The sequence below is a fragment of the Serinus canaria genome, chromosome 25 (assembly GCF_022539315.1).
Source record: "Serinus canaria isolate serCan28SL12 chromosome 25, serCan2020, whole genome shotgun sequence".
NCBI classification, from domain to species: Eukaryota; Metazoa; Chordata; class Aves; order Passeriformes; family Fringillidae; genus Serinus; species Serinus canaria.
The window spans coordinates 13,690,427-13,702,498 of record NC_066338.1 but is presented as its reverse complement, the minus strand read 5'-3'; the positions used below and the strand labels follow the sequence as shown (position 1 = coordinate 13,702,498).

Sequence of the window (12,072 nt, the reverse complement as noted above, 5' to 3'; positions counted from 1 at the left end):
CTCCCGCTCCTCCTTCCTCTCCCTCTTGGCTCTCCGCTCGCTCTCGGAGCCCCCCCGGCCATGGCCGCTCCTCCCGGCCTCCTCGGCCCCTCCGCGCCGCGAGGAACCGGAGCCTCCCCCGGAGCCACCGCGCTCCCCCCGAGAGCGGCTGCGCTTCCCGCGCCGCTCCCCGCCGCGGTGCCGGTGCTTGCGGTGCTCGCGGGGCCGCCCCGCGCTGCTGCTGCTGCTGCCGCCGCCCGTCCCGGCCGCCGCCGGGGTCTCGTCGGCCGCCTCGGCTCCGCCGCGCTCCCGGTGCTTCTTCGACGCGCCCATGGCCGCGCCGCGACTTCCGGGAGAGAGCGGAACTTCCGCTGGTTGCCATGGAGACGCTTCCGGTGCTCGGCTACTTCCGTCAGAGCGCGGTACTGATTGGTCGAGATATAGGCGGGGCTTGAGAGGGCAATGTGGGATGAACCATTATGAGGGCGGAGGGGATGGGCAGAATGAGCATGATGGTTGCGGCGCCGTCTCGTCCCCCCACAGAGGGCTGGAGACCTCCGTAAGAGGCTGCGACGATCCTTCAACACGGTTTCCAGTGAGGAAACCCCGTGCGTGCCGCCCGATGAGGGGCTCCATAAATAGCGCACCCCCGGGGCACAACAAAATGGTGGCGCCCAGAAGAAATGAATAGAGACTTTAATAACACCAAAATGGCGGCTGCTTGGGGTGCGGCAAAATGGCGGCGCATGGAGGGGGGGACCCCGAAAAGGACGGGGGTGTCGAGAATACTCCGCGAGAAGAAAAGGGCAAGACTCCCATAACAGGCGTCCCGCTGAGGCGTGGCGCGAACCAGAGACTCCACGTCGCGCCCTCTGAGGCTGTGTCCCGCCCCGTTCGCCTCGGGGCGTTTCCGGCCCCCCTCCCGCCTCGTGCCCTTTGATCCGCCCGGCGCGGGCGCCTCGGCGGCGCCGGGGGTGGCGGTTCTGGTGGGCGTGGTCAGCGCGGTGTGGGCGTGGTTTTCGCGGAGTATAAAAGGCGCCGCCGAGCCCCCTGACGCCCGTCACGAGGACGTTGCGGAGGTACCGCCCTGCCTGAGGGGCTTCGGGCTCCGGGGGGGATTTCTGGGGGACACAAACAACCTTGGGGGTCCCAGTGAGAATTTCGGGGTTCCCGGGGGCTCTTTGGGTGCGGGGCTGGGGGGGGGGGGGGCTCGAGATCCCCTCCAAGAGCGGGTTTGGTTGTTCAAGGAGGCGCTGGGGCAGGGCCCCGAGGCCTGGAAGGATTTTGGGGCGTCCTGTGAGGGGTTTGGGGATCCCGGGGGGGTGTTGGGTGCTCAAGAGGAGCTTGAAACCTCCACAAGAACATTTTAGCGTGGCTAGGGGGATCTTTAGAAAGATATTGAGGAGCTTTTGGGGTGTGGGGGGCACCTCTGGATCTCTAAGAAATTTTTCCTGCCAGGGGCAAAGTCGGGGTTCAGAGATCCCCCTTGAGGCTGTTTGGGATGAAAGTCCAACCCCGCCCAAACCCTTTTGGGGCGATCCCTGAAGGCTTCGGGGTGAGCCCTGAACATTTCGGGGTGACCCCTGAAGGTTTTTTGGGGTCACCCCTGAAGGGTTTGGGGCGATCCCTGAAGGTTTTGGGGTGATTCCCTGAACGTTTTGGGGCGATCGCTTTAGGTTTTTGGGGTGATTCGCTGAAGGGTTTTCAGGCGATCTCTGAAGGTTTTTGGGATGATCCCTGAACATTTTGGGGTGATTCCCTGAAGGTTTTTGGGGTGATTCCCTGAAGATTTGTGGGGTGATCCCGGAACATTTTGGGGTGGTTCCCTGAAGGTTTTTGGGGTGATTCCCTGAAGGTTTGTGGGGTGATTCCCTGAACATTTTGGGGCGATCGCTTTAGGTTTTTGGGGTGATCCCTGATCATTTTGGGATGATCCCGGAACATTTTGGGGTGGTTCCCTGAAGGTTTTTGGGGTGATTCCCTGAAGGTTTGTGGGGTGATTCCCTGAACATTTTGGGGTGATTCCCTGAACATTTTGGAGTGATTCCCTGAAGGTTTTTGGGGTGATTCCCTGAAGATTTTTGGGGTGACCCCTGAAGGCTTTGGGGCGATCCCTGAAGGGTTTGGGGTCTCTTTTCCCAGATGGATCCCGAGTCTCCCCCCCGCGAGCTGGAGCTGTCGGCGCTGGAGGCCGAGAAGGAGCCGATGGCCGCGGCCGAGGCCGAGCCGGGGACGCCCCCTCAGGCTCCCCCTCCCCACCGCGACCCCTCCCCAGCCCCGGAGCAGCGGCAGGGCGGCGAGAAGAACGGGCTGGTGATGAAGATCCCCCCCGAGGAAGAGGAGGAGGCGGCTTTAGGGGGCACGGGGGTTTCGGGGAGCCCCAAATTCACCGGGCTGGGCAAGGAGGAGCTGCTGAGGGAGGCGGGGACGCCGCTCTGGGCCCGGGCCCGGCTGGTGCTGCTCGTGCTCTTCTGGGCAGGCTGGCTCGGGATGTTGGGGGCTGCTGCTGCCATCGTGGCCCAGGCCCCCCGATGCCAGCCCCTGCCTGCCAAAGCCTGGTGGGAGCTCGGGGCGCTCTACAGGGCCCCCCCCAAGGCTTTTGGGGGTGATCTGAAAGGTGAGGAGGGGTCTAGGCGGTCCCCTAGGGGGTTTTTGGGGGGTTCCAGGGGGGATTTGTGGGGGTTTAGAAGGTCCCCAGAGGGGGGAAGGATCCTAGAGGATGGCTAGAGGAGTTTGGGGAGGTCTCATGGGGGATTTGGGGGGTTTAGAGGTTCCTTTTTGGGGGTGGAAGGATCCCAGAGGATGGCTAGAAGAATTTGGGGGGGCCCCCCTCTATTTCAGGATCCCCCCCCCTAAAAAGGCCTGGGGGAAAAGTGACTCAGCAATTTTGGGGGTCTCCCCCACACTTTGGGGGGGGTTCTAGGATCTCCAAAACCCTAGGCAGCCCCCAAATCTTGGGAATTTTGGAGTTTTCCCCAATTCTGGGATGATTTTGGGGATCCTTGAGGACATTTTTAGCCCCCTGGGTTGGTTTGGGGGTCTCAGGGTGGGATTTTGGGGGTCCCCAGCAATGTTGGGGATCTCTTTGGGGCTCCTGGGAGGATTTTGGGGTTGTGCTGTCGGGTCAGATTTGGGGTTCACCCCCTTTTGCAGGTGTGGAGAAACGTTTGGGGTACCTGAAGGAGAAGCTGCAGGTGGGGGGGCTGGTGCTGGGCCCCGTGGCCCCCCAAAAATCCCCTGAGGAGCTCATCCCCCCCCTGAAGGAGCTGGACCCAGCCCTGGGCACCAGCCAGGACTTCAGCGCCCTCCTGCAGGCAGCCAAGGACAAAGGTGGGCTGGGGGGGACCCCAAAACTGGGGGGGACCCCAAAATTATGGGGGTGGGGGACAGAGGTGCACTGTGAGGAATCCCAAAATTTGGGGGAAATGTTGGATATTGGGGGGGACCCCAAAATGTGAGGGGTTCAAAACTGGGCGAGTGGGGAACCCCAAAATTGGGAGGGTGCTGAATTTGGGGGATCTGGGGTTGGGTGATTGGAGGGGCACCCAAAAGGGGGATCCCCCATAATGGTGGGGGGGGGGGTCTGTGATGCTGGGGGGATTTGGGGGTGCCCTGACCCCCCCCATTTCCCCTCTCCCCAGGGCTGAAGGTGATCCTGGACCTGACCCCAAACCCCACTGGGAATCGGGTCTGGGGGGACGCAGCCAACGACCCCGGGGTGCACCAGCAGGTCCAGGTGGGTCTGGGGGGGCTCTGGGGGCAGGTGGGGGGATGGGGGATTTGGGGGGGACTCCCCCTGACCCCCCCTGTGCCCCCCCAGGCTGCCCTGAGCCATTGGCTGAAGGAGGACATTGCTGGAATCTTCCTGGATGGCATCGAGGAGCTCCCGGTGAGGGGGGGTTGGGGCAGAACTTGGGGTGTTTGGGGGCAGAATTTGGGGTTTTTTGGGTCAGAAATTGGGGTGTTTTGGGACAGAATTTCAGGTGTTTTTGGGGTGTTTTGGGGGCAGAATTTGCGTTTTTTGGGAGTAGAATTCTGGATTTTTTTTGGCGCAGAACTGGGGGAAGTTGAGGGGTAGAATTGGGAGGGATTTTGGGGTGAAATTGGGGGATTTTTGGGGGGCTCTGGGTGACCCCTCCATGTCCCCCCCAGCCCTCAGTGGTGGCTGAGTGGAGGAACCTGACGGAGCAGCAGCCGAGCCCCAGTGGCGTGCCCAGGTCTGACCCCCCCCCCCCCCTTCAAAAGTGTCCCTTGTGTCACCCCAGTGTCCCCCCCAAACTCACTGACCCCCCAAATCTCTTCCTCTCCTCATCCTCTGCCTCATGGTCCCCCCACTTTGTTCTCCTTCCCCTATTTTGGGGGGCTGGGGGTGCTCCCCTGATTTCTTCTCCCTCTCATTTTTGGGCTACTTCTCTAACGTGTCCCCCCCCCCACCATTTTTAGGGTTCCCCCCTTACTTTTCTCCCCATTTTTGGGGTTCTCCCCTGACTTTTCCCGCCATTTTTGGGGTTCTCCCTTTCCCTTCCCCCCCCCATTTTCGGGGTTCTCCCCTGACTTTTCCCCCCCATTTTTGGGGTTCTCCCCTTCCCTTCCCGCCCTGTTTTTGGGGTGCCCCCTGAGCCTGTCCTGTTTTCAGGGTGCTGGTGGCAGGCACCCGCCTGCAGGAGCCCTGGCTGCTGCCCCAGGTGCCGGGGGGGCTGCGGCTGCTCCTGGGGCCCTTCCTGCAGCTCCTGGAGCCCAGAGCAGACCCGGAGTCGCCCTCGGGAGCCGTCAGCAACCTCCTCAACTTCCTCAGCTTCAGCAACTCCTCCGTGGGGCTGGGCTGGAGCGTGAGTGCTGCACCCCAGAACCTCCCCAGGACCCCTCAAAGTTCCTTCAGGAACCACAAAACCTCCCCGGGACTCCCAAAACCTCCCCAAGACCCTCTAAATCTGTTCAGGAACTCCAAAATCCCTTCAGGAACCCAAAAATCCCTTCAGAAACCCCAAAACCTCCCCAAGACTCCCAAAATCCTCTCAGGAACCTCAGAATGTCCCCGGGATCCCCCAGATCCCTTCAGGAGCCCCAAACCCTCCCCAGGACCCCCAAAATCCACCCATTCCCTGGGAATCCCAAATGGGACCCCAACTCCTCTTCCTCCTCCTGGGGGCTGGGCTCCAGTGTGAGTCCTGCACCCCAAAACCTCCCTGGGACCCCCAAAATCCCTTCAGGAGCCCCAAATTCCCCCAGTCCTGAGCCCCTGGTACCCCCAGATTCCCACCCCATTGTGGAACCCTCCTGCACCCCCAAACATCCCTGGGACCCCCCCAAAACCCCCTGACCCCCCCCCAAACATCCCTGGGACCCCCGAATTCCCCCAACCCCTCTTTCCTGCCCCTGCTGCCCCCTCCCATTTTTTGGGGTCCCCCTAAGATTTTGGGGTGACAGGTGCCCGTCCCACAGGTGGGGTCCCCGTGGGAGGCCTGGGTGAGCCCCAAGCTGAGGCTGCAGCAGCTGCTGCTGCTCTGGGGGCTCCCCGGGACCCCCGTGCTGAGCTACGGCGACGAGCTGGGGCTGCAGCGGCCCCCCGAAAACCAGCAGGTACCCGGGGGGGGTTCAGCCAGGATTTGGGGGGGCTGCAGGTGGGATTTGGGGGGCTGGGGAGAAACTCTGGGTGCTGCGGGGGTTTTGGGGGGAGGGATTTTGGGGTTCTCAGGGTGTGGGAGGGGGTTGGGGGGTTACCCCAACCCCAATTTCAGTGGGGTTTTACCCCAGCTTGGCTGGATTTACCCCAATTTTGTCAATTTTGGTCCCAATTTTGGTGGGTTTTGCCCCAATTTCGCCGTTTTTTGCCCCAGTTGCCGACGATGCCGTGGGAATTGATCGAGGAACCGAAAAATGGCGGGAACGGCTCTGAGGTGGGCGGGGCTTGGAGCTCTGATTGACAGTTGTGGGTGGTGCTTGCTGGGGTGTGGTTTCCTTAGGGGGTGTGGCTTAGACTTGCCCCTCCTCTTGGGGCGGGTCTTTGAAGCCCATTTATGGTTGCTTCAAGGGGTGGGGTTTCGTTGGCCACGCCCACAATTGGGCAGAGCATCTTAGAGGGTGGGGCCCAATAAGTGGCGGCGTTGCATGTTCTTAAAAGGGCAATGCCACCCTTAAAAGGGCAATGTGCTCTTAAAAGATTAATACATCTTTAAAATGGCAATGCGACCTTTAAAGGGCAAAGCAGCGTTAAAAGGGCAGTGTGCTCTTAAAAGGGCAATAGCATCCTTAAAAGGGCAATGCATCCTTAAAAGGGCAATACAACTTTAAACAGGCATTGTGAATGGCCCGTGTTCTTAAAAGGGCAATGCATCCTTAAAACGGCAATGCCACCCGCTGCCTCCTTAAAGGGCCAGCGCCTCCTTTCCTCGGGGCTGCATTTGGGGGTGTCCCACCCCCGGTGACCCCAGCCCCTCCTGCCTTGCAGCCCCCCGAGCTGGAGCTGTGCACGGCCCTGGCCTCGCTGCGGGCCCACGAGCGCTCGCTGCTGCTGGGGGAGGCGCAGGTGGTGCCGGCGGGCCCGGCCCTGGCCGTGCTGCGGCGCTGGGACCAGAGCGAGCGCTTCCTGCTGCTGCTCAACCCCCAGGACAGCACCCTCAGACCCTTCTCGGGCACGAGAGACCCCGGGGTCCCCCAGGATCCCCCCCTGCCCGCCTCGGCCACACTGCACTACAGCACCGGCCCCAAGGCGCCTGGGGAGCAGCAGGTGCAGCTGCAGGAGCTCCAGGTGGGGCCCTACCAGGGGCTCCTGCTGGGCTTCCCCTACAGCCCCCAGTGAGCCTGGGCACCCCAAAACCACCCTGACCCCCCCCAGCACCCCAAACCTGCCCTGACCCCCTCCCCCAGCCTTGTACCCGCTCATTTCGGTGGGGGGGGGTCCCACACTTATCTCTCCTCACTCATTTTTTGGGTTCTCATCCTGTTCCCCCCAACCTCAAAGTCTTTTTTTGGTTTTTTTTTTTCTCTCCCCAACTCAGTTTTGGGGTTTCTCTGTTTTCTGGGGTGTTGGAGTCCCTCCCAAATTCTGAATAAATGAATTGCATTTCTGCTCCTGCCTTTGTCTCTGTTTTGGGGGTCTCAGGGTCCACCCCAGGATTTGGGGGCTTCATAGACCCCTGGGAGTGCCCCAAGACAGGGGGGAGGGTTTGGGGCTCCTGGGGAATATTGTGGGGTAAGCAAGACCCCAAAAATGGTGAAATCCCCCCAGAATTGGGGCTGGGATCCCCAGTGAGGCATCAGGGCTGACACAGAAATGGGGACCCCCAAAACAAAGGGGTGGGACCACCCTGGGGGCCAGGACTGGGGAGGGGGAGGGGCTAAGAAAATTTGGGGAGGGGTCTCAGATCCTGTCAGGACCTCTGGAGGGTTTGAGGGGTCCCTGAAGAGTTTGGGGAGGGGTCTGGGGGATGGTTTGGAGCTCCTGGGGGGGGGGGGTATTTTTTTGGCCCTGCCCCTTTAAGTGGACCCCACCCATTGAGGCCCCGCCCATTTCTGGTTAGGCCACGCCTCATTATCCTGGTAACCGCCCCTTGCAGGACACAAAATCAATTAAACACAGTACAAATATTAAAAATGTATTTATTTAATTAATTTTAATTTAATTTGTGGCCCCCTCAGAACTGCATGGCCGCCTCCAGCGTCTCCGAGAGCTTCGTGGCGATTTTCTCTGCGGGGTGGGGGCGATCAGGAACTCGAGATGAGGGATCAGAGGGGTTTGGGGGGGTCAGGAAAATGAGGGGGGGTCTCCTCACTCACCTGCTCTTTTCTGCAGTTTTTTCCTCCTTTTCCCAGCTGCCTGCAGCCCCTGCCCCTGGAGCAGCGGGGGGAGCGCAGCCACCTCCTCCAGCCGGGGGGCTCGGGGCACCGGCTCCCCCCCAGCGCCCCCCGACTTCACCCGCGGCTTCAGCTCCACCGTCACCGTGCCGAGCTGGGGGGGGTGGTGACAAAAATGAACCCCAAAACCCACCCAGAACCCCCCCCCAGCCTCAGCAAATCCCTTCCCACCTCTGGGTCACCGCTGTCCTCCTCCATGGCTTCTCCTTCCCCTTCCTCCTCCGGGGACAGCCCCAGCCCTGTCACCGTCACCGGGACAGCTGTGGGGGGGGGAAGGGTGAGTTTGGGGGGTCCCCGAGGGGGGGATGGGAGGATGGGAGGGGTCTTCAGGTGCTGCTCACCTGCCAGGGCCTCGGCATCGCCCCGTTCCAGAGCCTCCAGGTCCAGCGCTGGCCCCAGCACCGGCAGGATTTGGGCCTCCAGCTGCATCCCATGAGATTTGGGGGGGTGGGTGTAGTATGTGATCTTCCCTCTGGGGGAAAAAAGGGGGGGTCAGGCTGTGGGGAGACCCCTCCTGTCCCCAAAAAGGGTACTGGGGGGGACCCTGCAGCTCCTCCCAAACGGGGTCACAGGGGGTGGAATCCCCTCCCCAAACCCCTAGAAATGGGGTCAGGGTGTATGGGGACCCTCGCCAGGGTCCCCAGGAAGAGGTCAGGTCCCAATCCCCCAGAAATGGGCTCAGGGTGTGGAAACCCCTCCCAGCCCCCCCAGAGAGGTGGTCAGAGCGTGGGGACCCCCCCCTCGAGAGTGTCCCTGTCCCCCACAGACCCGGTCCAGTCGCGCAGCAGGGCCGTGGCGGCGGCGTGGGCGTCCGGGACCCCCCCCGGGCGGAGCCGGCCCTGCCGCCGGGCCAGGTGGGCCAGGAACTGCAGGGGGTCGCTGCAGGGGGGCACCCCATAGAGCTGGCTCAGCTGTGGGGGGACACACAGGGGTTTGGGGGGGGTGGGCACACCGGGGACTGTCACCCTGCCCCCCTCTCGGTGGCCAAAATGGGCTGAAAATGGCCAAAGTGGGGGAAGGTCCCCCTGAAATAACCTCCCCTTCCCCGGTTACGGGCACAGGGTGGGCACCGCCGATGTTGAGACCCCCTTTAGTCCCAATTTTGGGGGTCACTGAATCCCCCAAAGGGCTGAGCTGGTAAAATGGGCTCCCCCCAAATTGGGGACGTTGCCATGGGGATGGGGCACCCACCCCACCCCCTCCCCCAAACCCCCCAGGAGGGTCCCCACGCACCTGCTGGGGGGGGCAGCGGCGCAGGATGGTGCAGGCGGGGGTCAGGGGGTCCCGCAGGCGCTGCGGGGCCAGGGCCCCCCTCAGGGTGGCGGTGGCAGGGGGGTCCCCAGAGTCCAACACCACACCTGGACAGTCCAGGAGCCGAATGTGCCCGTCCAGCTGCACGGCCTGCAGGCACCTGGGGGCGGGGTCAGAGTGCCACGCCCACCACACCTGGGTGGGGTCTGTGTGCCACACCTGGGCGGGGTCTGTGCCACACCCACACCTGGGCAGGGTCAACCCAGGCTCCACCCACAGCCCCCCCCACCCCGTGCAGGTGACCCCAGCCCAGGTGGGCTCACCTGGTGACCCCGGGCATGGCCCCCACCCCGCAGGCGCGGCTGCGCTTGAGGCTGTTGATGATGCTGCTCTTGCCCACGTTGGGGTACCCTGGGGAAGGGGTTAGGGTCAGGGAGGGGTCCCCAAAATCCAGCCCGCCCCTCAACCCCCCCACATTCCCCCTGCCCCACTCACCAATCCCCCCCTCCTATTTCACAGCCCCCATTCAACCCCAGCGCCCCCAAACTCCCCCTAACACCCCAGCCCCCACCTTCCACAGCCCCCCCTCATCCCACAGCCCCCCCAAATGCCCCCCCAGCCCCTCACCCACGACCCCCACGGTGATGGAGCTCCTGCCCTCCTCGGAGCGCCCGTAGTTCCTCAGGATGTGCAGGAGCTTCTCGGCCCCCACACAGGCTCCCGCGGCCAGCACGTCCTTGGGGGACGCGTCCGCCCGCATCCAGCTCTGCTTCTGTGGGGGGAGGGGCACGGGGAGGGGTCAGGGGGACCCCCTCCCCTGAGCCCCCCCTCCCCCAGACCCCCCCAGCACCCACCAGGTTTTGGCTCTGCTGCTGCGTGCACGCCTTGAAGGCCACGGTGGGGAACTCGTTCTTCAGGTGCTTCAGCCACGCGACCACCACGTCCTGCGGCACCAGGTCTGCATGGGGGGACACACAGGGCTGTCCCCAGGGCTGTGGGGACAAGGGACCCCCCCCCTCAAATCCACACCCGACCCCCCCCCCCCCACCTCACCGATCTTGTTGAGGACGAGCACGAGGTGCTGCTGCGGCCGCAGGGCCTCCTCCAGCCGGGGGCTGCGGCAGCCCTGGGGGTCCCGGGCGTCCAGCACCTCCAGCACCACGTCAGACGCCGCCAGCACCTGCCAGAGTTGGGGTTCAGCTGGGGGAAAGACCCCCCCCCCCAAAAATCAGAACGCCCCCCACCCCACCCCCCCCAGGGCACTGACCTTGCGCAGCTCCTGCCCAAAGTGACGCAGCGACGCCTCCTCCTGGGGGGGCTGGGGGGGCTTCTCCTCCTCCTCTTCCTTCTCCTGGGGGCACCTGTGTTATGGGGACCCCCAAGGGAGCCCCCCAAATTCTGGGGGGATCCCCCTGTCCTAGAGAAGAGCCCCCCAGCCTTCCAGGGGGAGCCCCTCCCTCTCACGGGAACCTCATTGGGAAGCCCCCCCCTCTTTATGGAGCCCCCCCAGGTGTCCCCAGCCCCACCTGGCTCTGGAAGCGCTGCTGTCGCTGCAGAGCGTCCGCCAGGTGCATGGCCAGGTGTGAGCGCTGCTGTCCCTGCAGTGGCTGTGGGACACGGGGGGGTCAGACCACAAATCCCCCCAGGTCAGACCCCAAATCCCCCCCAGGTCAGACCCCAAACCCCCCACTGGGGTCAGACTTGGGGGGGGACCCCACACAGCCCCCCCCCGAGTTTGTACTTGAGGGGGGACCCAAAATGCCCCGCCGGGGTCACGATGGGAGCAACACTCCAAAATCCTCTTGTGCTCAGGTGTGGTGGGGACACCCCAAAACACCACGGGGGAACCCCAGAATCCCCCCCGGAGAACAACCCCGAGCTCCCCCCGCGGGGTCACCCCCAGATCCCCCCCGGGTTCCTCACCCGTCTCTGCCGGGTCTTGCCCCGGCTCTGAGCGAGGCCGGCGAGGCGGCCGAGCTGCGGCACCCTCGGCTCCTTCTTCACCCCGACACGGGCGCGCCGGGCCTGGGGACAGCGCGGGGGTGACACGGGGACACCCCGGGTTGGGGTGGGGGGGGGTCACACAGAGGGGGGGTCACGAGAGCTGCACCCCCAAACCCGCCCGGCTCGGGCTCACCTGGACGCGCTTCTTCCGGGACGCCTCCACCTGTCGGCCTGCAGGGAGGGGCGGGGTGAGTGCGGGGGCATCCCCGGAGCCCCCCGAGCCCTCCCGGTGCCTCCCCGAACTCACGGGATCGGGTCATGGCTGCGGCTCACACGCAACCGGGGATCCCTGACGCGGCGGACTGACGTCACTTCCGGCGCAGCGGGAAAAGCGTCATTTCATAACCACACCCAAGATGGCGGTCAACAGCTCAAGATGGCGCCCCACACGCCAATACCACACCCAAGATGGCGGCAACCATCCGGCAACATCCACACCTCTCCGGCCCACACCCAATTTGGCGTCCCCGCCCTTCCCCCACGGTGTCCTCAAAGTGCCACATTCGACATGGCGGCCACAGCGACGCGGCCACGCTCAAGATGGCGGACAGCGACAAAACCCCGCCCTGCCTTTAGCGCCACATCCAACATGGCGGCCCCGCGCGAGACTCCGGCCACACCCAAGATGGCGACCGGACTGAACCCCGCCCCCCGCCACACCCAAGATGGCGGCCAAGCCCACCCCTCCCCCCAAGAACGACCGGGACTGCCCTTACCAAGAGTGCACTTTTTTATTCCTTTTTTTTTTTTTTTTAAACTTTTTCTCTCAGTTTTGGGGTGGGGGGGAAGGGCTGAACTTATTTATAATTTCAGGGGGCTCCCCCCTTTCACCGCCCTGCTCCCCCCCAGCCCCCACACAGGGGGGAGGGGGGAAGAGGGAACCCCCAACCCTCCAACAGAGCAAAACCCCCCCCCCCAAACTGGGACCGGAGAAAAAAAAAAAAAAAACAAAATAATAACCCCCCCCCAAAAAAAAAACCAAAA

At 63.4% G+C, this 12,072-nt stretch overlaps 3 protein-coding genes across 3 annotated transcripts in view; 2 read left to right on the top strand and 1 right to left on the bottom strand.

Annotated features, from left to right (window-relative positions):
* The window catches only part of LOC103825199 (serine/threonine-protein kinase WNK2-like), a 7,403-nt gene extending 6,782 nt beyond the window's left edge, over positions 1-621 (top strand). The window contains exons 15-16 of the mRNA XM_050984840.1: positions 50-349; positions 523-621. Coding sequence (XP_050840797.1) covers positions 50-349; positions 523-621 — 399 coding nt within the window. The remainder of the gene's footprint in view (positions 1-49; positions 350-522) is intronic.
* A 94-nt stretch (positions 622-715) lies between these two features.
* SLC3A2 (solute carrier family 3 member 2) lies at positions 716-7,048 on the top strand. Its single transcript, XM_050984839.1, has 11 exons — positions 716-755; positions 817-1,058; positions 2,122-2,596; positions 3,133-3,309; positions 3,621-3,715; positions 3,800-3,868; positions 4,132-4,196; positions 4,616-4,808; positions 5,422-5,559; positions 5,817-5,876; positions 6,428-7,048. Exons 1-11 carry the CDS (start codon positions 716-718, stop codon positions 6,776-6,778), a joined length of 1,905 nt encoding a protein of 634 aa, XP_050840796.1. The 3' UTR covers positions 6,779-7,048.
* Positions 7,049-7,564: 516 nt separating this feature from the next.
* Positions 7,565-11,535, bottom strand: GNL3L (G protein nucleolar 3 like). Its single transcript, XM_050984455.1, has 15 exons — positions 11,336-11,535; positions 11,222-11,259; positions 11,008-11,109; positions 10,611-10,691; positions 10,352-10,435; positions 10,138-10,264; positions 9,939-10,042; positions 9,712-9,856; positions 9,408-9,495; positions 9,067-9,244; positions 8,602-8,744; positions 8,175-8,305; positions 8,005-8,093; positions 7,756-7,927; positions 7,565-7,666 (listed from the first exon to the last, which is right to left on the bottom strand). Exons 1-15 carry the CDS (start codon positions 11,346-11,348, stop codon positions 7,614-7,616), a joined length of 1,548 nt encoding a protein of 515 aa, XP_050840412.1. The 5' UTR covers positions 11,349-11,535; the 3' UTR covers positions 7,565-7,613.
* Between the last annotated feature and the right edge of the window lie 537 nt (positions 11,536-12,072).

Excerpts from the sequence above, each read along its gene's own strand:
- SLC3A2 (XM_050984839.1), top strand. The coding sequence starts at position 716 with ATGGCGGCGCATGGAGGGGGGGACCCCGAAAAGGACGGGG. Across the intron at positions 4,197-4,615 it reads AGCCCCAGTGGCGTGCCCAG|GGTGCTGGTGGCAGGCACCC; the intron begins GTCTGACCCCCC and ends TCCTGTTTTCAG. Across the intron at positions 4,809-5,421 it reads CCGTGGGGCTGGGCTGGAGC|GTGGGGTCCCCGTGGGAGGC; the intron begins GTGAGTGCTGCA and ends CCCGTCCCACAG.
- GNL3L (XM_050984455.1), bottom strand. Across the intron at positions 10,265-10,351 it reads TTGGGCAGGAGCTGCGCAAG|GTGCTGGCGGCGTCTGACGT; the intron begins GTCAGTGCCCTG and ends CAACTCTGGCAG. Across the intron at positions 10,043-10,137 it reads GCTCGTCCTCAACAAGATCG|ACCTGGTGCCGCAGGACGTG; the intron begins GTGAGGTGGGGG and ends CCCCCCATGCAG.